Below are 22,365 nucleotides of genomic sequence, written 5' to 3'. Positions count from 1 at the left end.
ATATATAAATGTACCTAATGTGCCATGTTCCTTGTCATTTGTTTATTTACTTATTTTTAAGTGGAAGAGTAGATGTTTTGCACCAAGAGCAATATTTCCTAGGTATGTAATAATAGTCCTTAATAGACAATCGATTTCAGAGATAGTTTAAATCAGTCTATTATAAAGTCACATAATCAGAATATATGGAGTCTGTGTAAGTGGAAATATCTGCTTAGGCATGCAAGGTTCTTGAAACTAAACTTCTGCTGTTCTGATTTCACCTGAATTAAGTCTTGATCTGCCCATTAGCCAACAAAGAGATAAAATGCACATGCTCCAAGTTGGGGCTACCACTTTTACTAACAGTTATTGAATGCCAGGCACTTTTCTGAGTGCTTTTCATGCGATGACTTATTTAATCCTCACAACAACTCCAAGAGGTAGAAATATTATTATTCCAACTTTAGCAATGAAGAAGCTGAAGTATCAAAATGATAAACAATTTGTTCAAAGCAATATAGCTGATAAGTAGAAGACTGATTTCCAAACCCTTGCTCTTGTCTATTGTACTCAATAGGAACTCAGTTCCCCACATCACACCCAGCTAATATTTTCTCTAGAATTTCTCTCAAATGTCTACCACATTCTTGAGAGATTTATACTCAAGACATGTTTATTTGCTGACTCATGGGAAGTAAAAATAGTTTTAGAGCTTGAATTCACTTTTGTGCTGACACTTCAGTGGTCAAGACAATTGAGAGGGGTCAATTGCTATTTGAACCCTAACTGCTATTTTAAGGATTCAGATGCATCCTAACTTAACCTTAGTATCACTGAGGTGACTTTTGAAATTCTCAGGAGAGCCAATATCAAGTTTACAGAAGTTATTGGGAAAGTTCTTAAGTATATATATAAGTGACTCAAAGGAATTCCTAAATTACCTGAAACAATCGCAGGAAGACTCCCACATGCTTCATTACTTTATCCCTCTCTGACCCTATGGATGTAGAGTCTCAGTTAAATGGAGAAGATGCCAGGGCTACTGTTTCTATCTCCAGTTCACTCACATATCCAGAAAAAGACCCATATGACTGAAGCTGCCATGAAAATCAAGAATCAAGTCAACTACCACTGGCTCTGGCCAGAAGGAGACTTTGGAAGAGATCATTCAGAGAAGATTCTGCATGACTCTAGAGAGGATTATTTATGTAAAGTGAAGACCTACATTATGAAATTGACAAGAGAGTTGATACTAAAGAGAGCAAATGACAAAAGTAGGTTTTCAAGGTCAAAAAATGTGGAGATGATTTTTAAAAAACGTTTTCAAAGCTCCCTAGCATCTCATCTAGCCCCACATTAACTCTGAAACAGAAATAGTAAACAACATTGTCTCAGTTCACCAACAAAAATAAAAAATAACATTTACAGAACAAATACTGTATGTCAGTCATTGTGCTATGCACTTTAAACAAATTCCTAATCTAATCCTCATGACAACCCATGAGTTAAGTCTTAATATTATTCCCATTGCACATATGAAAAAACTTGGGTATAGATAAATTAACTAATTTTTCTCAAGAACACAGAGCTGATATAAATCAGATTCTAGATTCGAATCTAGGACTATCTTAAACTGCACCTTAACTCTTAATCAGTATATGATATTACCCCTCACGTTAACAGCATAAGGTCAGTAGCAGGCACTATTGTTTGCTTAGGCAAAGCTATCATTTCAACTGTTACCACTTTGGGCCATATATTTTTTTCTTTCTTGCAGACTCCTTATTTTATTTCACTGTTCAACCTCTCTCCTAGAGGTTGTGCTTAGAGATGCTCCTATCCCCAGCCACTGTGTGTTAGATCTTAATTAGCTGAAGCCACTCACAGTAAATCTTTCCCCTTGCCCAGGGATTGGTTTAGAAAGTTGCAAATGACCTAGTCCAGACTGAAGAGATATGGGAAGATGGTTTCTGGAGAGTTTTTAAGAAGGAATTTCTAGATTTAAAAAAATGGTCGCTTGTTCCAAAAGATAGAGGTCATCTCCTGCTCTACCCTGTGAACTTCAGTTTGTAATGGCTGGAGATGCTGCAGCTCTCTTACTACCATGAGTTGATCTATCCTACTTGCTGAGCATGGCAGAACAGAATGACAGAAAGAACTTGAGTTATTAAGCTGTTGTATTAATCAACCCTAGAATTGTTCCAGTTTTGGACTTCTTGCTAGGTGATATAACAATAAATTTTTGTGGTTTAAGCCAGTTGTGTTCTTGTATACTGCCAAAAGTTTTGCATTATTGTTTGAATTTTTATACTGATTTCAAATGAATAAATCCTTTAGGTAACTCGCCTTCTTTTGAAATTTGGTGCTGATGTAAATGTAAGTGGTGAAGTTGGAGATAGACCCCTCCACCTAGCATCTGCAAAAGGATTCTTGAATATTGCAAAACTCTTGATGGAAGAAGGCAGCAAAGCAGATGGTAAGATTATATATTTAAAAGACCTTTGCTATCATTTGCTTTATGTATACCTTTTACTTGTACTTCTCTTACTAGAGATTAATCTTGAAGTTGACTAATCCTGTAGTCATGTACTTATTTGCTCCACAAGTCATAATTCATCTTTAATATATTTATCAGGCCTACATGCGAATCCTTCTTAACATGTTTTAGCTCAATTCTTTTTTTTTTAATTATACTTTAAGTTTTAGGGTACATGTGCACAACGTGCAGGTTAGTTACATATGTATACATGTGCCATGCTGGTGTGCTGCACCCACTAACTCGTCATCTGGCATTAAGTATATCTCCCAATGCTATCCCTCCCCCCTCCCCCCACCCCACAACAGTCCCCAGAGTGTGATATTCCCCTTCCTGTGTCCATGTGATCTCATTGTTCAATTCCCACCTATGAGTGAGAATATGTGGTGTTTGGTTTTTTGTTCTTGTGATAGTTTACTGAGAATGATGATTTCCATTTTCATCCATGTCCCTACAAAGGACATGAACTCATCATTTTTTATGGCTGCATAGTATTCCATGGTGTATATGTGCCACATTTTCTTAATCCAGTCTATCATTGTTGGACATTTGGGTTGGTTCCAAGTCTTTGCTATTGTGAATAATGCCGCAGTAAACATACGTGTGCATGTGTCTTTATAGCAGCATGATTTATAGTCCTTTGGGTATATACCCAGTAATGGGATGGCTGGGTCAAATGGTATTTCTAGTTCTAGATCCCTGAGGAATCGCCACACTGACTTCCACAACGGTTGAGCTAGTTTACAGTCCCACCAACAGTGTAAAAGTGTTCCTATTTCTCCACATCCTCTCCAGCACCTGTTGTTTCCTGACTTTTTAATGATTGCCATTCTAACTGTTGTGAGATGGTATCTCATTGTGGTTTTGATTTGCATTTCTCTGATGGCCAGTGATGATGAGCATTTTTTCATGTGTTTTTTGGCTGCATAAATGTCTTCTTTTGAGAAGTGTCTGTTCATGTCCTTCGCCCACTTTTTGATGGGGTTGTTTGTTTTTTTCTTGTAAATTTGTTTGAGTTCATTGTAGATTCTGGATATTAGCCCTTTGTCAGATGAGTAGGTTGCGAAAATTTTCTCCCATTTTGTAGGTTGCCTGTTCACTCTGATGGTAGTTTGTTTTGCTGTGCAGAAGCTCTTTAGTTTAATTAGATCCCATTTGTCAATTTTGTCTTTTGTTGCCATTGCTTTTGGTGTTTTAGACATGAAGTCCTTGCCCATGCCTATGTCCTGAATGGTAATGCCTAGGTTTTCTTCTAGGGTTTTTATGGTTATTAGGGGCTCCAGTGAAAGTAAAGAGTTCTCTTAGATGAATTAGATGTCTTCACTGTTGTTCACTAATCTTTTATAAATTGAGACATTATTTACTTCTAGCAAATTCTGAAATCTTAAAAATATAACCTGATGAATATTTATGTATGTATACATCCATTGAAAACCACCCAGATCAAGATTTAGAATATTTAATTACCCCCTAAATTTTCCCTTATCTTATCTTTCCCTTCCCTTACCTCATCTCAGGTAAATAGACTTTACCACCAAAGGTAATTAATATTCTGGCTTTTATTGCTATATATAGTTTTGTCTGTTCTTGAAGTTTGTATAATTTTGTGACTGGCTTCTTTTGCTCAACAAGATGATTTGGACATATATCCATGTTGTTGTATGGATCGTAGTTTGTTCTTTTATATTGTTTATGATTGCATGAATATACCATAATTGGTATATCCATTCTTCTCCTAGTAGACATTTTAATATTTCTAGTGTTTTTCTATTATGAATACAATTGCCAGTAACATTCTTATTCACGTCTTTTTGTGGACATATATGTTCATCTCTCTTGAATATATATATAAACACATATATATATGAGAGAACTGATAAATCGAAAGGTAATAATGCATATGTTTAATGTTTTAGGAAATTTCTAGACAGTTTTCCAGAATGTTTGTACTATTTTAAAATCTTTCAACAATATATGAGAATTTCAGTTGCTTCCCACATCCCCAATATTTGATATTATATTACTATACTTTTTAATAGAGTTTGAGTGTGATCCATTTGGGGAAAAAAAAGCTTTAGAATACATAGAAGGACTTCGGAATCAGTTGATAGAATAGAATTTCCTTTCATTTTTATTTTCTTAATTATAAAATAAATTTTGGAAAGTTTACTATAGGTATTGAAAAATTTCTTTTTTTTGCTTTTCCTCACAAACTTTATTTTTTGACAAAAATTCACTCAGAGTTGCGTCTTGCCATTAAATTCTCTCAGGCATATCCAACATTCTTCCATTGACCCCCAAGAGACCTAATTAAAAGCCCAGCTGTAAGAACTGCTGGCCTTTGCAGCGGGAACAATACACATTTCCAAAAGGACATGGTTGTCAAATCTCTGGAACTGCCAGTTCCTTGGTTCAAAATTCAGATTGATATTTAGTTAATAAAGCTAATCAATGTTTTTTATCTACCCATAAGGAATACACAAAGTATCCTAGAGACAACCGTGGCAAGAGACTAAGGTAATTTCCAGTTTCCAAGTTGTAAACAAGGGCCACTTTATTTCGTAAAATTTAAGAAACATAGCTTGCATTGTTTTCTATGCGCCAGTATGCAGTAAATCAGGCAGCTACTTTAGAGCATTATTATAAACAACCTATGTTGTCAGGATGTAAGGAATGCTGTTCCTTGGACCTTGTTTAAGCAGTCTCTTTCATTTTGTTAGTCTAGAATAGGCACAGGTACACCTGTGTGAACGACTAAACACATAATCGTGTTTTTGAAACTGCCTCACTCTTCCAAGGGGTCAGGAACTGCATCACTTTTTCCTTTCATTATTGATGCCAACCTTAGCTTTTTATTCCTCTGCACAACTCCAGAGCTCAGTAGTGTCAAAATGAATGTCATTTATGATCAGCATGTCTCTTTCAGTGCAAAAGGCATTGAAATGTGTAATACTACAACCATATTCCCCTTACATACCAGCATCATATGATACAATTTTTAACATTTTCTTTTTGTTGCACGCAAGTATTACATGCCTCTTACTCAATTATTTTATAAAGTCAAGAGATGGCGTGACTCACATTTTTAAGTATTTTTATTTCTTTCTAGTACACGCTTGATATTTAAGTCCCATTTGTACTTCAACCAATTGCAAAAAATAAACCAGAAGATCTGCTATGCCAATGGACACTGTGCAGGACTTATTATTAGTTAGTTCATTTATTCTAAAATGTAGCTAAGCCTCCAAATGATTAATTTTAGATCTGGACCCTGCCTGTGGTAAATGGACATAGGAGAAAGATTAAATAAATGACCCCAAAGAGAGTACAATTTGAAATCCAGTATTTACAGTATGTTTCCATGTAACAGAATGTCACAAATGAAAATAAATTCAGGTTGCAAAATTACCCAAAATGTAATTCTGAAAGCAGCCTCTTTGGTTCAGCATGTTTGAGAGGCTGACCTATTCAGTTAGGTATGTTTTAAGTCACTGTTTTGCTTCTTTGTATCTCTTAGGGTAATGAAAAAGGAGAAGTATAATGCCCCCTAAATGAGATTGAAAAGTTTAAAATATTGATGGACTGAATAAGAAAAAAAAATAGTGATACAGCCTTCAAAATATGCCATTTTGATAATGTTAAAAATTGAAAAAATTAAATTTAGAATTAATAATTTCTGTCATCTTAATCATAAATGCTATATTTCTTTTAAATAACACAATCCTTGCAACTGGACAGAGCTGGATATTACAGAAAGCCACAAAAAATTCCTAGAACATGTCCAGCCATAGGAAGTGTTTTATTTTTTGAAATATAGCTTGTTGGATGTATTACACAGATCTGTTACTGAAAGCTTATTAAAGACAGACCTGGGAGTAATTTTAAAGATCTTATAGGACCTGTTGACATTGCTTGGTCAATCTGGAAAATTTTATTTTATTTTTAGGGTCAATAAGCGGAAATAAAGAAGAAACAGCACACATTCACCCAATATTCAATATTTCTTTCAAAAGACATCACTATCTACCTACTCTCTTCAAAACAGAGCACCAGGAACTAGATATTTTCCTAATAATGATTTACATGCATTTTTTGTTTTAAATTCTCCTTTATATGTTTCTCAATAAGATGCTAAGTTAGAGCAAATAGAATGTTATTCATGCATTCAATTTTTCTAAGATATAATAATATATTTTCTTTTTTGTCTTTGCAAATTGTCGAAGACAAAACTAAATACATCACAATGACTGAGGCAAAAACAGACGTGTATACGCATAAATTCTATGTCTGATTCCATATTTGTCCTGGCTTGTTCCTTCAGTTGGTATTTACATCTTCTTTGATGGGAATAATGTTTCAGCCACTGTGGATAATTCACCAAGTAAATAATCTAATTTGAAGTTTACTAATTCAATTGGCGAGGAATACTGGGTGGGGCCAAGGATGGCCAAAGGCAAATTATAAATTAATAGAAGATTGCACTGCATTCTGCTTTGCATTTTTCCTTCTGAACCTTAAGAATTCTTATGTCACACTCCAGATGCCCTGGACTCCTAACTGTTCTCAAGCATTGACTTGTGGCATTGACTTTCCCTGGCTTAGAACAGCACGTGAACAAAGGAAAAGCTTTTTTAAAAGGGAGATAATCAGAAGAACCAACATTCTTCTGAATGAAAGGCGTCTTTTTGAGCTGCTCATTAATAAAAAAAGATTCAAAGGTTTGTTTGTAATAACAGCCTTGGGAGGAGAAGCTCAGTGACTTTGTTAAAGATTTGCCTTTGGCTTAAAATCTTGCAGAACAATAAAATGAGGATGATTGTTTACAAATATAGCAGCTACAAGGCCTAATTAAGACCCTGTCTAGATTGACAAAGTAATCAAACAATAAAACAAATGGCTTTAGAGCAGTTGATTCCATTATTTTAGTTTTAAAAATTATTAAAGCCAGATTAGGAATTGAGCAGTTTGATGTTCAGTTGTTATTACTTCAGTACTGTAATTATTGACTGTTTAACTAGACTGTAGGTTATTTGAGAGTATAGACTCTGCATTTATCTGTTATTAGCTTTGGACACAGCAAATTTCTAAGATGGACATTAGTAAAAAGGTTAAGTAATTTTTATTAAATGTCTAGTATGGGACAAGCATCATGCTAGATAGACGCTTTCCAATCATGATCCTCTTTATTCTTTTCAGCATCCCTGGAACAATGATCTTATTATATCCATTGTTACTGATAAGACATCCATACCTCCAACACTAGCTTAATGGCTAATACATAGTGATCACTTGATTCTTGTTGAGGAAAGAGAGTGTATCTGTCAAGTTTTTTTGTTTTCGTTTTTGTTTTTTTTTTTTACTTTCAAGTATTAGAAACTAACTCTTGCTAATTTAGGCATAAAAGGAGTAGATTAAAGGATATTATGTAGCACACAGAATCTTCTTCCTCAGAACAGAGTAGAAAGCCATGTTTGAAATTCTCACAGTGAGGAACAACATCCAAAATCATGCCCAAATGTGGTCCTGTGAAGATGCACTGCCACCCTTGCTAGGCACACATAAACTGTTGTGCTTCTGATGCCAACAATGCAGGGCATTGAATCTGTGGCTGGAATTGCTACCATGGGAAATTGGATGGAGCTACTGCCACCACTGCCACATTGCCAAGATAGATTAGGCCCTGCTTTTTATGTCATCAGCTCTGAAGTCAGAGTCTCATATGATGTGTTGATTGGAGGAGTCTACAGATAGGTATCCAGACCAGGGAACTGTTGAGAGTAAAAGTGTCATTATTAAGAATTATTCCAGGATAACAAGCCTAAACCAGGACATATGGTCACCCTCTGCTATTTCTGTTCCCTAGCTGCAAACAGATCTTGGAAATCACATTTTCTGCTTCTGTGATAGAATGTGGTCTTGGCTTCTCATTAATACTTGCAGTATACGGAATTACCCAGACGTGAGAAGAGGTTATAAGGCTGGGTGTTTCAACGAGAAGGACACATGTCCACTACTGAATGAAGAATTGAATTTTAAATAACCTGTCTAAAGTAAAACAATTAATGAGGTCTGCCTAAGTCTAAAGTGCTTTTCCTTTCATGATACCATGCTTTGCATACTGTAGTATGGCAATTTTCAGCTAAGGATATACATCAGAGCTGTTTACAACAGTGTTGTAAACATACAGGTTGTGGGACCCCACTCTAAGCTACTGAACCCAAATCTCTGGGAATGGTGCTGTGGCCAGGATCTGTAATTCTTAACATCATTCAGATAGAAAAACAATCAATTTGAAATGTGATCCTTGTAGAAATAAGGCCACGTGTACCTTTTGGATGCTATTAGTTTCCCAAACTGTTCCACTGTGTAAGATAGATTTGATTTGATGTGTTCCATAGAATTTATGGAAGCTAGAAGGAAACCTGTTTAATGTGGTAGTAGGCAATAGAATAACATTATAATTTTAAAAATTGGTCGCCCTTAATTTCCTTTATGATTATCATTAACTGGCAATTTCCAGGAATCACTCAGGCACTTAGAAATGTCCATGATACTATACGTATGAAGGTTGAGAAACAAAGAATTCTAGATAACATATCTTTTCCTTTCTTGCTGATAACAGTGAATGCTCAAGATAATGAAGACCATGTCCCACTCCATTTCTGTTCTCGATTTGGACACCATGATATAGTTAAGTATCTGCTGCAAAGTGATTTGGAAGTTCAACCTCATGTTGTTAATATCTATGGAGATACCCCCTTACACCTGTGAGTATTATGTAGCATTCCATAGATTCTCCAGGTATACTGCATGTACTTGCTTACAATATTAACAAGATATTTTCTTCAAATCTAGGGCATGCTACAATGGCAAATTTGAAGTTGCCAAGGAAATCATCCAAATATCAGGAACAGAAAGTCTGACTAAGGAAAACATCTTCAGTGAAACAGCTTTTCATAGGTAAAAGAATATTTAAGTGCCATAGCCACTAAACTTAGCTGACACTCTAAAGCACCTGAAGTTGTGGGTATAAAGCAAGAACAAATAGTGGCAGATGTTGCAATCAGAGAGCAATAGCAGAGGTAGGGCAGAGGACAAAGAGCCAGAGCTAGATGCATGGAAGAAAAGGTGGAGGCAGATGCTGCAGTCAGTACAACAGATGGGGCCGGAGCCAGATGCTGTGTTCCTGGCAGCAGCCACAAAGACAGGGACTGATGTTGCCAAGGCAACAGGCATATCAACATCTGTAAGCATATTGCTTCTATTCCTCTTCACTCCATGGAAAGCTGCCAAAAAGGGATGTGCCCATAATCCTCCTCCAACAAGAATCTCATTACCAGAATTCATCAGCATTAAAAGTGACACTTGTTTCCTTTCCACTTAAACCTTACGTGAAAATGTGTCTACCTATCTAAAACATCCATCTGTCAGCCTGTAAAAGCCTAGTCAGGGTGGCCACTCAGATACCTAAGAAAGCATCAGCTCTTCTCTAGGAATTCATGAGAGCCCTTTACGGTGTGCTCTAGAAAAGCACACTGAAGGAACAGCTGGGATTAGAAAAGTTGCAACCAAAATAAAAAGAGAGAAAAAGAAAAGAAAGAAAAGGTTGCTAATAAGTCAGAGCTATAGTTCCCTAAAATGCCCAAAAGGAAGGTGGATGTTTTATAAAATCTAAGGCTTTCATTTTTAATGAGTAACTATTTTGCTAAAACAGTAAAAGCATAGTAATTTATATTTAGTAGATCTTGAAAATTAGTCCATTTGCCTACACATTACATATGTTTCCATTAGTTTGTAACCTCTAAAATTGTATTTGAGACTAATTTGTTGTTCACATAATGTTTTTGTATTGCATTGATGAATAATAAAAATGAGGAGACTCTCTTTATTTCTTACCAAACTAAAATTAAGCTTGTGCTTCTGCATCAGGCATCAACCTGTCAAATTTCACATACATTTCCAGATTTTTCTTGTCAACCAAAGACTCAGTCAAACAAGGGTGAAGTAAAACCACCATTTATGGAATAGTGACCATATGCCAGATGATTCGCATCCATTATCTCATGTAATCCTTACAACATTTTATGAAGTTGGATTTATTATCTCTCTTTTACAGAAGAGAAAACTGAGGCTCAGAAAAGCTAAGTAACTTGCCAAAGTTTCTTATGGATAGAAAATAATATTGCAAATGCCTACCTAATTCTAAATCCTGTGCTTTTTACATTTCTTCATGTTCTAGTACCAACATATTTTGTCTGTTTTCTACACACTCAGTAACAGAACAGATGCAAGAACTCCTTAGATCATACCTTCAGTCAAATGGATCAGTGGAATCTGTCCCTGCAGGGGACAGTTGGCAGAACTGATATGTACTGGTTGCTGGTATTCTCTTTCCGTTTAGGTCATGCCTGTTACAGCTGACACCTCAGGCTAGTTTTCAAATCATTTTGCTACTTCATGTACTAAAATTGAAACCAACTGTAATCAGAGGGTGACTGTCACCTCCAAAAGATTGTTTATATGAGAAGATTTGTGAAGTGAGTTGAAAGTATATACCCAATTGTTTTATTTCGTGTAAGCCTGTGGCTACTCAGAGTAACAGATTAATGTTTTTGTTATATTCATTTTAAGCAAATATTTATAAAAGAAACTCCTTTTACGTGAGGAATTCACTCTGAATATGAATTTTTTATGTACATAGTATTTTGCACAGAGTAAGCACTCAGTACATTTCTGTTGTGGTTTTCATATGTATACACACACATATACAAATATATATGTATATATATGTACACACATACACGTGTGTGCGTGTATATATGTGCATGTATGTATGCATGTATATATGTGTGTATACATGCACATATATACACATATATGTGCATATATTCAGAACTCATTATCTGTAAGTAGTTTCTTTGAAAAAGAGCAATGAATCAATATTAAATGTGTACTGTTATGGATCGTATTTATAATGCAAATAGTTAATGATGATATGATATATTGCACTGAGATGGTAGTTTTTTTATTCACTCAATAATTCAAGAAAAAGTCATTAAAGACCTACCTTGTATTGGTGCTACTGGGGACATTAAGATGACAGGATTCTTTCAGTCCTTAAAGGAGCCCTATTGTAAGGTATCAAAGTAAACAGAGGTGTATCCAGTACCATATTACAGTGTGATAAGCAGTGTAAGATTGAAATTACAAAGAAGCAGACGGGTCAGCAATGAATTCTGCCTTTGGTTCATTAGAATACTTCATATTCAGTTTAATTGGATAAAGAATGAATGATATTTCATGAAAGAAAAATGACTTAGGCAAGCCTAGACAAGGCCATCCCAGGAAGAGGAAATGCTAAGACCCAGTGAACTCCCTCTTTTTTTCTAGAACCAAGTCCCTATGCCCTTCCTTTAGCCATTATTTAGTTGGGGCTTTGCCCAATGCAAGTTCTTTCCAGTCAGTTATTACATACCTCATATCTCTTCATGACTTGAATGTAGAGTATTGTTAGTTAACAAGTGATAGCAAAAGCAGAGGTATGAGGGAAACTACAGGAAAAGAACATTTATGAGAATCACTAATCAAAAAGTTAAATCCAGTAGTCATTACTAGGCATGCTAATTTCATACAAAATCTTTTTCTCAGTGCATCTTAGCTTTCCCAGTAACCAGTAGAAATCAGAATTTCAGATAAGTATTTCAACAAATCTGTGTGCAAAATTTGTCTATAAAAATCTTATTTCCTTGCATCTTGAAATTTATTAATTTTTCCACAAATACTTTCTCACACCTGGAAAGAACTGATAATGAAAGGTCCTCTACAATTTGTAATGTGATTCTATAAGCATTAATTCACTTGAAATTTCAGCAACAATTTGGCACATTGATAGGGTATTGTCTATTATAGTTTTATAGATGGTAAAACTAAAACTCACAGAGGTCAAAGAACTTGTCCAGGATCCTCTGGTTTGTGTGTGGCAGAATTCTGGATTTTGAGTCCACAGCTAATGCTCCTTCAGTAAAATGAAAGCTTTGAGATCTTACCCTCTGGTCAAGAAGTGTTTGGAGAGACAGTAGATGGTTTTACCAGGAATCATTTCAGACTGTGACCTGGATTTGACTAAAACTCTCAGAACCCTCCTGAATTTCTAATTTGATTGTCCTGCAGAATATTTCCTAGGTCCTGCAGCTAAAAATGCAGGGAACTCTTATGTCTTATCTCCTTTTATGAAAAATGACTAATATCCCTGAAAGCAGTTGATAAAAAACACTGGAAATTTTATACAGCTCTTTTCTTAAAGGTCCAGATGTGAGAATCTTTAGGATTTTCTCACCATATATCCACATTTTTATTTAGCCTTTGTAGATGGTGCTTGTTTATTTTTCATCACCTCCTCCCTTCTCTGTTTCTTTGGCTCTCTTATATACATGTGTGCATCTAGAATGCCTGGCGTAATCAGGGCTGCATTTGTTTGTTAGGACTGTCATAAAGAAATACCACAGACTGGGTGGCTTAAGCAACAGAAATTTATCATCTCACAATTCTGGAGGCTAGAAGTCCAAGATCAAGGTGTCAACGGGTTTGGCTTCTCCTGCAGCCTCTTCCCTTGGCTTGCAGATGGCTGCCTTCTTGCTGTGTCTTCACATGGCTGCCTCTCTGTCAATGTCACCTGTGTCTTAATCCCAGATTCTTCTTCTAAGGATGTCAGTCATATTGAATTGGGGCCCACCCTAATGACCCCATTTTAAATTAAATACCTATTTATTTATTTATTAATTATTATTATTATTTTTCTACTTTAAGTTTTAGGGTACATGTGCACAACGTGCAGGTTTGTTACATATGTATACATGTGCCATGTTGCTGAGCTGCACCCATTAACTCCTCATTTATCATTACATATATCTCCTAATGCTATCCCTCCCCCCTCCCCCCACCCCACAACAGTCTCCGGTGTGTGATGTTCCCCTTCGTGTGTCCATGTGTTCTCATTGTTCAATTCCCACCTATGAGTGAGAACATGCAGTGTTTGGTTTTTTGTCCTTGTGATGCTTTGCTGAGAATGATGGTTTCCAGCTTCATCCATGTCCCTACAAAGGACATGAACTCATCATTTTTTATGGCTGCATAGTATTCCATGGTGTATATGTGCCACGTTTTCTTAATCTAGTCTACCATTGTTGTACATTTGGGTTGGTTCCAAGTCTTTGCTATTGTGAATAGTGCCGCAATAAACATACGTGTGCATGTGTCTTTATAGCAGCATGATTTATAATCCTTTGGGTGTATACCCAGTAATGGGATGGCTGGGTCAAATGGTATTGCTAATTCTAGATCCCTGAGGAATTACCACACTGACTTCCACAATGGTTGAACTGGTTTACAGTCCCACCAACAGTGTAAAAGTGTTCCTATTTCTCCACATCCTCTCCAGCACCTGTTGTTTCCTGACATTTTAATGATTGCCATTCTAACTGGTGTGAGATGGTATCTCATTGTGGTTTTGATTTGCATCTCTCTGATGGCCAGTGATGGTGAGCATTGTTTCATGTGTTTTTTGGCTGCATAAATGTCTTCTTTTGAGAAGTGTCTGTTCATATCCTTCACCCACTTTTTGATGGGGTTGTTTTTTTCTTGTAAATTTGTATGAGTTCATTGTAGATTTTGGATGTTAGCCCTTTGTCAGATGAGTAGGTTGCAAAAATTTTCTCCCATTCTATAGGTTGCCTGTTCACTCTGATGGTGGTTTCTTTTGCTGTGCAGAAGTTCTTTAGTTTAATTAGATCCCATTTGTCAATTTTGTCTTTTGTTGTCATTGCTTTTGGTGTTTTAGACATGAAGTCCTTGCCCATGCCTATATCCTGAATGGTATTGCCTAGGTTTTCTTCTAGGGTTTTTATGGTTTTAGGTCTAACATTTAAGTCTTTAATCCATCTTGAATTAATTTTTGTATAAGGTGTAAGGAAGGGATCCAGTTTCACCTTTCTACATGTGGCTAACCAGTTTTCTCAGCACCATTTATTAAATAGGGAATCCTTTCCCCATTGATTGTTTTTGTCAGGTTTGTCAAAGATCAGATAGTTGTAGATAAGCAGCATTATTTCTGAGGGCTCTGTTCTGTTCCATTGGTCTATATCTCTGTTTTGGTAGCAGTACCATGCTGTTTTGGTTACTGTAGCCTTGTAGTATAGTTTGAAGTCAGGTAGCATGATGCCTCCAGCTTTGTTCTTTTCGCTTAGGATTGACTTGGCAATGAGGGCTCTTTTTTGGTTCCATAAGAACTTTAAAGTAGTTTTTTCCAATTCTGTGAAGAAAGTCATTGGTAGCTTGATGGAGATACCATTGCAACTATAAATTACCTTGGGCAGTATGGCCATTTTCACGACATTGATTCTTCCTACCCATGAGCATGGAATATTCTTCCATTTCTTTGTATCCTCTTTTATTTCATTGAGCAGTGATTTGTAGTTCTCCTTGAAGAGGTCCTTCACATCCCTTGTAAGTTGGATTCCTAGGTATTTTATTCTCTTTGAAGCATTTGTGAATGGGAGTTCACTCATGATTTGGCTCTCTGTTTGTCTGTTATTGGTGTATAAGAATGCTTGTGATTTTTGCACATTGATTTTGTATCCTGAGACTTTGCTGAAGTTGCTTATCAGCTTAAGGAGATTTTGGGCTGAGACTATGGGGTTTTCTAGATATACAATCATGTCATCTGCAAACAGGGACAATTTGACTTCCTCTTTTCCTAATTGAATGCCCTTTATTTCCTTCTCCTGCCTGATTGCCCTGGCCAGAACTTCCAACACAATGTTGAATAGGAGTGGTGAGAGAGGGCATCCCTGTCTTGTGCCGGTTTTCAAAGGGAATGCTTCCAGTTTTTGTCCATTCAGTATGATATTGGCTGTGGGTTTGTCATAGATAGCTCTTATTATTTTGAGATACATCCCATCAATACCTAATTTATTGAAAGTTTTTAGCATGAAGGCTAAAAACTTTTCTGCATCTATTGAGATAATAGATGCAGAAAGGCCTTTTCTGCATCTATTGAGATAATCATGTTTTTTGTCTTTGGTTCTGTTTATATGCTGGATTACATTTACTGATTTTCATGTGTTGCATCCCAGGGATGAAGCCCACTTGATCTTGGTGGATAAGCTTTTTAATGTATTGCTGGATTCGGTTTGCCAGTATTTTACTGAGGATTTTTGCATCAATGTTCATCAAGGATATTCGTCTAAAATTCTCTTTTTTTGTTGTGTCTCTGCCAGGCTTTGGTATCAGGATGATGCCGGCCTCATAAAATGAGTTAGGGAGGATTCCCTCTTTTTCTATTGATTGGAATAGTTTCAGAAGGAATGGTACCAGCTCCTCCTTGTACCTCTGGTAGAATTCGGCTGTGAATCCATCTGGTCCTGGACTTTTTTTGGTTGGTAAGCTATTAATTATTGCCTCAATTTCAGAGCCTGTTATTGGTCTATTCAGGGATTCAACTTCTTCCTGGTTTAGTCTTGGGAGAGTGTATGTGTCGAGGAATTTATCCATTTCTTCTAGATTTTCTAGTTTATTTGCGTAGAGGTGTTTATAGTATTCTCTGATGGTAGTTTGTATTTCTGTGGGATCGGTGGTGATATCCCCTGTGTCATTTTTTATTGCGTCTATTTGATTCTTCCCTCTTTCCTTCTTTATTAGTCTTGCCAGCGGTCTATCAATTTTGTTGATCTTTTCAAAAAACCAGCTCCTGGATTCATTGATTTTTTGAAGGGTTTTTTATGTCTCCATTTCCTGCAGTTCTGCTCTGATCTTAGTTATTTCTTGCCTTCTGCTAGCTTTTGAATGTGTTTGCTCTTGCTTCTCTAGTTCTTTCAATTGTGATGTTAGGGTGTCAATTTTAGATCTTTCCTGCTTTCTCTTGTGGGCATTTGGTGCTATAAATTTCCCTCTACACACTGCTTTGAATGTGTCCCAGAGATTCTGGTATGTTGTGTCTTTGTTCCGTTGGTTTCAAAGAAGATCTTTATTTGTGCCTTCATTTCGTTATTTACCCAGTAGTCATTCAGGAGCAGGTTGTTCAGTTTCCATGTCGTTGAGCAGTTTTGTGTGAGTTACTTAATCCTGAGTTCTAGTTTGCACTGTGGTCTGAAAGTCAGTTTGTTATAATTTCTGTTCTTTTACATTTGCTGAGGACTGCTTTACTTCAACTATGTGGTTGATTTTAGAATAGGTGTGGTGTGGTGCTGAAAAGAATGTATATTCTGTTGATTTGGGGTGGAGAGTTCTGTAGATGTCTATTAGGTCCACTTGGTGCAGAGCTGAGTTCAATTCCTGGATATCCTTGTTAACTTTCTGTCTCGTTGATCTGTCTAATGTTGAGTGGGGTGTTAAAGTCTCCCATTATTATTGTATGGGAGTCTAAGTCTCTTTGTAGGTCACTCAGGACTTGCTTTATGAATCTGGGTGCTCCTGTATTGGGTACATATATATTTAGGATAGTTAGTTCTTCTTGTTGAATTGATCCCTTTACCATTATGTAATGGCCTTCTTTGTCTCTTTTGATCTTTGTTGGTTTAAAGTCTGTTTTATCCAAGAGTAGGATTGCAACCCCTGCCTTTTTTTGTTTTTCATTTGCTTGGTAGATCTTCCTCCATCCCTTTATTTTGAGCCTATGTGTGTCTCTGCACATGAGATGGGTTTCCTGAATACAGCACACCGATGGGTCTTGACTCTTTATCCATTTTGCCAGTCTGTGCCTTTTAATTGGAGCATTTAGCCCATTTACATTTAAGGTTAGTATTGTTATGTGTGAATTTGATCCTGTCATTATGATGTTAGCTGGTTATTTTGCTCGTTAGTTCATGCAGTTTCTTCCTAGCCTTGATGGTCTTTACAATTTGGCATGTTTTTGCAGTGGCTGGTACCAGTTGTTCCTTTCCATGTTTAGTGCTTCCTTCAGGAGCTCTTTTAGGGCAGGCCTGGTGGTGACAAAATCTCTCAGTATTTGCTTGTCTGTAAAGTATTTTATTTCTCCTTCACTTACGAAGCTTAGTTTGGCTGGATATGAAATTCTGGGTTGAAAATTCTTTTCTTTAAGAATGTTGAATATTGGCCCCCACTCTCTTCTGGCTTGTAGAGTTTCTGCCGAGAGATCAGCTGTTAGTCTGATGGGCTTCCCTTTGTGGGTAACCCAACCTTTCTCTCTGGCTGCCCTCAACATTTTTTCCTTCATTTCAACTTTGGTGAATCTGACAATTATGTGTCTTGGAGTTGCTCTTCTCGAGGAGTATCTTTGTGGCATTCTCTGTATTTCCTGAATTTGAATGTTGGCCTGCCTTGCTAGATTGGGGAAGTTCTCCTGGATAATATCCTGCAGAGTGTTTTCCAACTTGGTTCCATTCTCCCTGTCACTTTCAGGTACACCAATGAGACGTAGATTTGGTCTTTTCACATAGTCCCATATTTCTTGGAGGCTTTGTTCATTTCTTTTTATTCTGTTTTCTCTAAACTTCTCTTCACACTTCATTTCATTGATTTTGTCTTCCATCACTGATACCCTTTCTTCCAGTTGATCGCATCGGTTACTGAGGCTTGTGCATTTGTCACGTAGTTTTCGTGCCGTAGTTTTCAGCTCCATCAGGTCCTTTAAGGACTTCTCTGCATTGATTATTCTAGTTATCCATTTGTCTAATTTTTTTTTCAAAGTTTTTAACTTCTTTGTCATTGGTTCGAACTTCCTCCTTTAGCTGGGAGTAGTTTGATCTTCTGAAGACTTCCTCTCTCAACTTGTCAAAGTCATTCTCTGTCCAGCTTTGTTCCATTGCTGGTGAGGAGCTGTGTTCCTTTGGAGGAGGAGAGGTGCTCTGCTTTTTAGAGTTTCTGGTTGTTCTGCTCTGCTTTTTCCCCATCTTTGTGGTTTTATCTACCTTTGGTCTTTGATGATGGTGACGTACAGATGGGTTTCTGGTGTGGATGTCCTTTCTGTTTGTTAGTTTTCCTTCTAACAGTCAGGACCCTCAGCTGCAGGTCTGTTGGAGTTTACTGGAGGTCCACTCCAGACCCTGTTTGCCTGGTTATCAGCAGTGGTGGCTGCAGAACAGTGGATATTGGTGAACCGCAAATGCTGCTGCCTGATCGTTCCTCTGGAAGTTTTGTCTCAGAGGAGTACCCAGCCATGTGAGGTGTCAGTCCGCCCCTACTGGGGGATGCCTCCCAGTTAGGCTACTCAGGGGTCAGGGACCCACTTGAGGAGGCAGTCTGCCCGTTCTCAGATCTCAAGCTGCGTGCTGGGAGAACCACTACTCTCTTCAAAGCTGTCAGACAGGGACATTTAAGTCTACAGAGGTTATTGCTGTCTTTTGTTTGTCTGTGCCCTGCCCCCAGAGGTGGAGCCTACAGAGGCAGGCAGGCCTCCTTGAGCTGTGGTGGGCTACACCTAGTTCGAGCTTCCCGGAAGCTTTGTTTACCTACTCAAGCCTGGGCAATGGCAGGCGTCCCTCCCCCAGCCTCGCTGCCACCTTGCAGTTTGATCTCAGACTGCTGTGCTAGCAATGAGCGAGGCTCTGTGGGCGTAGGACCCTCCAAGCCAGGTGCGGGATGTAATCTCCTGGTGTGCCGTTTGTTAAGCCTGTTGGAAAAGTGCAGTATTTGGGTGGGAGTGACCCAATTTTCCAGGTGCTGTCTGTCACTCCTTTCTTTGACTAGGAAAGGGAATTCCCTGACCCTTTGCGCTTCCCAGGTGAGGCGATGCCTCGCCCTGCTTCGGTTCAGGCATGGTGCGCTTCACCCACTGTCCCGCACTCCCCAGTGAGATGAACCCAGTACCTCAGTTGGAAATGCAGAAATCACCCATCTTCTGCATTGCTCATGCTGGGAGCTGTAGACTGGAGCTGTTCCTATTCGGCCATCTTGGCTCCACCCCTCTTAAGTACCTCTTTAAAGATACAATCCCTAAATACAGTCTCTTTTTCAAGTTATGGGGGTTATAACTTCAGCATATGATTTTTCGAGGTGTAGGGGAGAGGGCACAATTTAGTTCATAACAAGGACCTTCTATCTTTCTTGTTTTATGGTTTTTTTTTTCAGTGCTTGTACCTATGGCAAGAGCGTTGACCTAGTCAAATTTCTTCTTGATCAGAATGTCATAAACATCAACCACCAAGGAAGGGATGGGCACACTGGTAAGACTGTGGTGAAAACACCACTAGTTCTAGATGCTTATCAATGATTAAGAATAATGGTATGCAAAGGGATGTGGGGGCATTGGGAGTGCTCAACTCCAGTGGGAAAGGGTATTTTATCAACTGCCAGCATTTAGAATTGATAATGACTGATAATAATAAAAAGCAGACTGACTTTTTGGTCAATTTTATTATTGTGTTAAATTATTTGCAGTCAGTGCATCCTCTTATGGCCAGCACTAGGGACAGACTGACCACACTGCTCTGCCCTTGATTTGGTGATCAAAAAAAAAAAAAAAAAAAAAAAACCTGTGATGGGTCTTTGTTCCTTTATTTGTGTAAAGATGCTAACATTTGTTCTTGGTAATTACAGTGGATGTAGAAATACTATAATTGTACTGAGGAAAAGACAGTCTCTATAGAAGATTGAGTACAATATAATACCCGTTTTGCTTAAAGTGATGTCTCGTTTGGTCAATAATAAAATTAGTTCTTTATCAAAGAAATCAATCCTTACTGCATACCTTTGGAAATAATGCTATTATGTGGTGATGACTGTCTTTTGAAAATTGGGGAGCAGTTTTTCTTTTTTCTCCTTTTGTTCTTTCAATTCTTTTCTATTACAGGATTACACTCTGCTTGCTACCACGGTCACATTCGCCTGGTTCAGTTCTTACTGGATAATGGAGCTGATATGAATCTAGTGGCTTGTGATCCCAGCAGGTCTAGTGGTGAAAAAGATGAGCAGACATGTTTGATGTGGGCTTATGAAAAAGGTATATTTTTAATCATCATGTCTCTATAGTGATACATTGAACTGTGTGCATAGATTATGTCAGTGCATCAATAATTACTTTGCTTGCATGACTTGAACACTCTCATTTCTTCTGTAGATTTTACTTGAGTTTATGGGGCCTTGGATCAAAGAGTCCAATACACTGTAATCAGAGAAGGCAACTCCTAGGCTGCAGATGAACCAAAGGCATTCTCAGTATTGGCACTTTGAAAAGGGAATTGTCACATTTCTAAGTACCAGAGAAACAAAATTGTGATGGATAATGATAGTAGAGTGGGCTCAGAGCTAGTCTTTATCTCTTATATGGGGGAATTTTGATGTGGTTTCAAATTTATAAGAAAGAAGTACAAGGAGAGGGGAAAGAAATATTTGTCAGATCTAACCCTGCTGACAATGCTTGTGCTAGAAAATGTGAGGGACCCAAGTGTAAACTTATTTGAATATAAACTTATTTGCTTAAGTATAAACTTATCCGAGCTCAAAGTGGTGAAAGCTTGAGATCTGGTATGAAAACAACTGGGTTTAAATCAAGCCATATTATTTGACCTTGTGCAAATTATTTAATATTTCTGAACTCCATTTTCTTCATCTGAAAAATAAGGATTATAAATTCTACTTTATAAGATTGTAAAGGTTAAATGAGATAATATACGCAAATTGCTTAGAACAGTGGCTGACACAAAATAAATGCTAAGTAATTGCTATTTTAGTGTGATAACAGTGGGACTACTAGTAGCTCAGAAATAAAGATGATTGATAACAAATTCATCATTTCAAGGGAGAAGTAACTGAAGACATTCAGATGGTGAAAAGCATCTTTATAATTGTTATTGAGATATATTTGCCTCATAAGCAAGCTCTCCATATACACATACACTCCTAAGGAGTTTAGATTTTTAGGTGATATGAAAGAATATATATTGTCTTTGAAATTATAGGTTATAATTGAATACTATAAAAAAATGCCAGATTTTAAAGTCACATTTTAATTGATATTTTAACTTTTGATGACTGCATTGTCTTTTTACGATATTAAAAATATTTAAAGAAACATAGTTATCTTTTTAAATACTCAGATCCTAAAAGATTGTACTGAAAATAACAATTATTAAGCTATAAGATTTCCTAGCCTACCAAGTTGATTCAAAAGGTTTTCTGACTAAAGTGGGATATGGGCCAGGTGTGGTGGCTCATGCCTGTAATCCCAACACTTTGGGAGGCCACTGTGGGCAGATCACAAGGTCAGGAGTTCGAGACCAGCCTGGCCAACATGGTGAAACCCTGTCTCTACTAAAAATACAAAAAGTAGCTGGGTGTGGTGGCAGATGCCTGTAATCTCAGCTACTCGGGAGGCTGAGGCAGGAGAATCGTTTGAACCCGGGAGGCAGAGGTTGTGGTGAGCTGAGATCATGCCATTGCACTCCAGCCTGGCAACAGGGCGATACTCCGTCTCAAAAATAAATAAATAAATAAATAAATACATAAAGTGGGATATGAAAGTCCATCAATGAAAGGAGAAATGTAGTCTGATGGATGAAAATGTAGAGCTGTTGTAAGCATGCAGTAAGCATATAGACAAGGAGAAGGAAAAATGTACAGGTCTGAAGACTGCTAGTAGAAAAATGATGTGGGAGTTACTTTAATAAAGACAAGTGAACAGACATAGAATATTAAGTAATAAGTTAGATATAGGCTTGCTGTGTTTTGGTGGGCTTATTTTGCTTTTTATTTGAATATTGTATAAATACAAACATATATATACCTTTGCACATATTATAACCATATAGGTCAATGAATTTCACAGATTGAACTCACCCAGCACCCAAATGAAGAAACTGAACATAACAAGTCCCCTAAAAGCCCCATTGACATTC

The 22,365-nt window shown here is 37.3% G+C and overlaps 1 protein-coding gene across 1 annotated transcript in view; it reads left to right on the top strand.

The window, feature by feature from the left end:
* The window catches only part of LOC100990811 (fucose-1-phosphate guanylyltransferase), a 345,681-nt gene that overhangs the window by 134,958 nt on the left and 188,358 nt on the right, over positions 1-22,365 (top strand). Inside the window, exons 9-13 of the mRNA XM_055117300.3 lie at positions 2,320-2,458; positions 9,141-9,285; positions 9,374-9,478; positions 19,601-19,695; positions 20,322-20,471. Coding sequence (XP_054973275.1) covers positions 2,320-2,458; positions 9,141-9,285; positions 9,374-9,478; positions 19,601-19,695; positions 20,322-20,471 — 634 coding nt within the window. The remainder of the gene's footprint in view (positions 1-2,319; positions 2,459-9,140; positions 9,286-9,373; positions 9,479-19,600; positions 19,696-20,321; positions 20,472-22,365) is intronic.

This window comes from Pan paniscus, chromosome 1, assembly GCF_029289425.2.
Source record: "Pan paniscus chromosome 1, NHGRI_mPanPan1-v2.0_pri, whole genome shotgun sequence".
Classification (NCBI taxonomy): Eukaryota; Metazoa; Chordata; class Mammalia; order Primates; family Hominidae; genus Pan; species Pan paniscus.
Note: the sequence above shows the minus strand (reverse complement) of the source record. Positions and strands in the feature narration are given on the sequence as shown.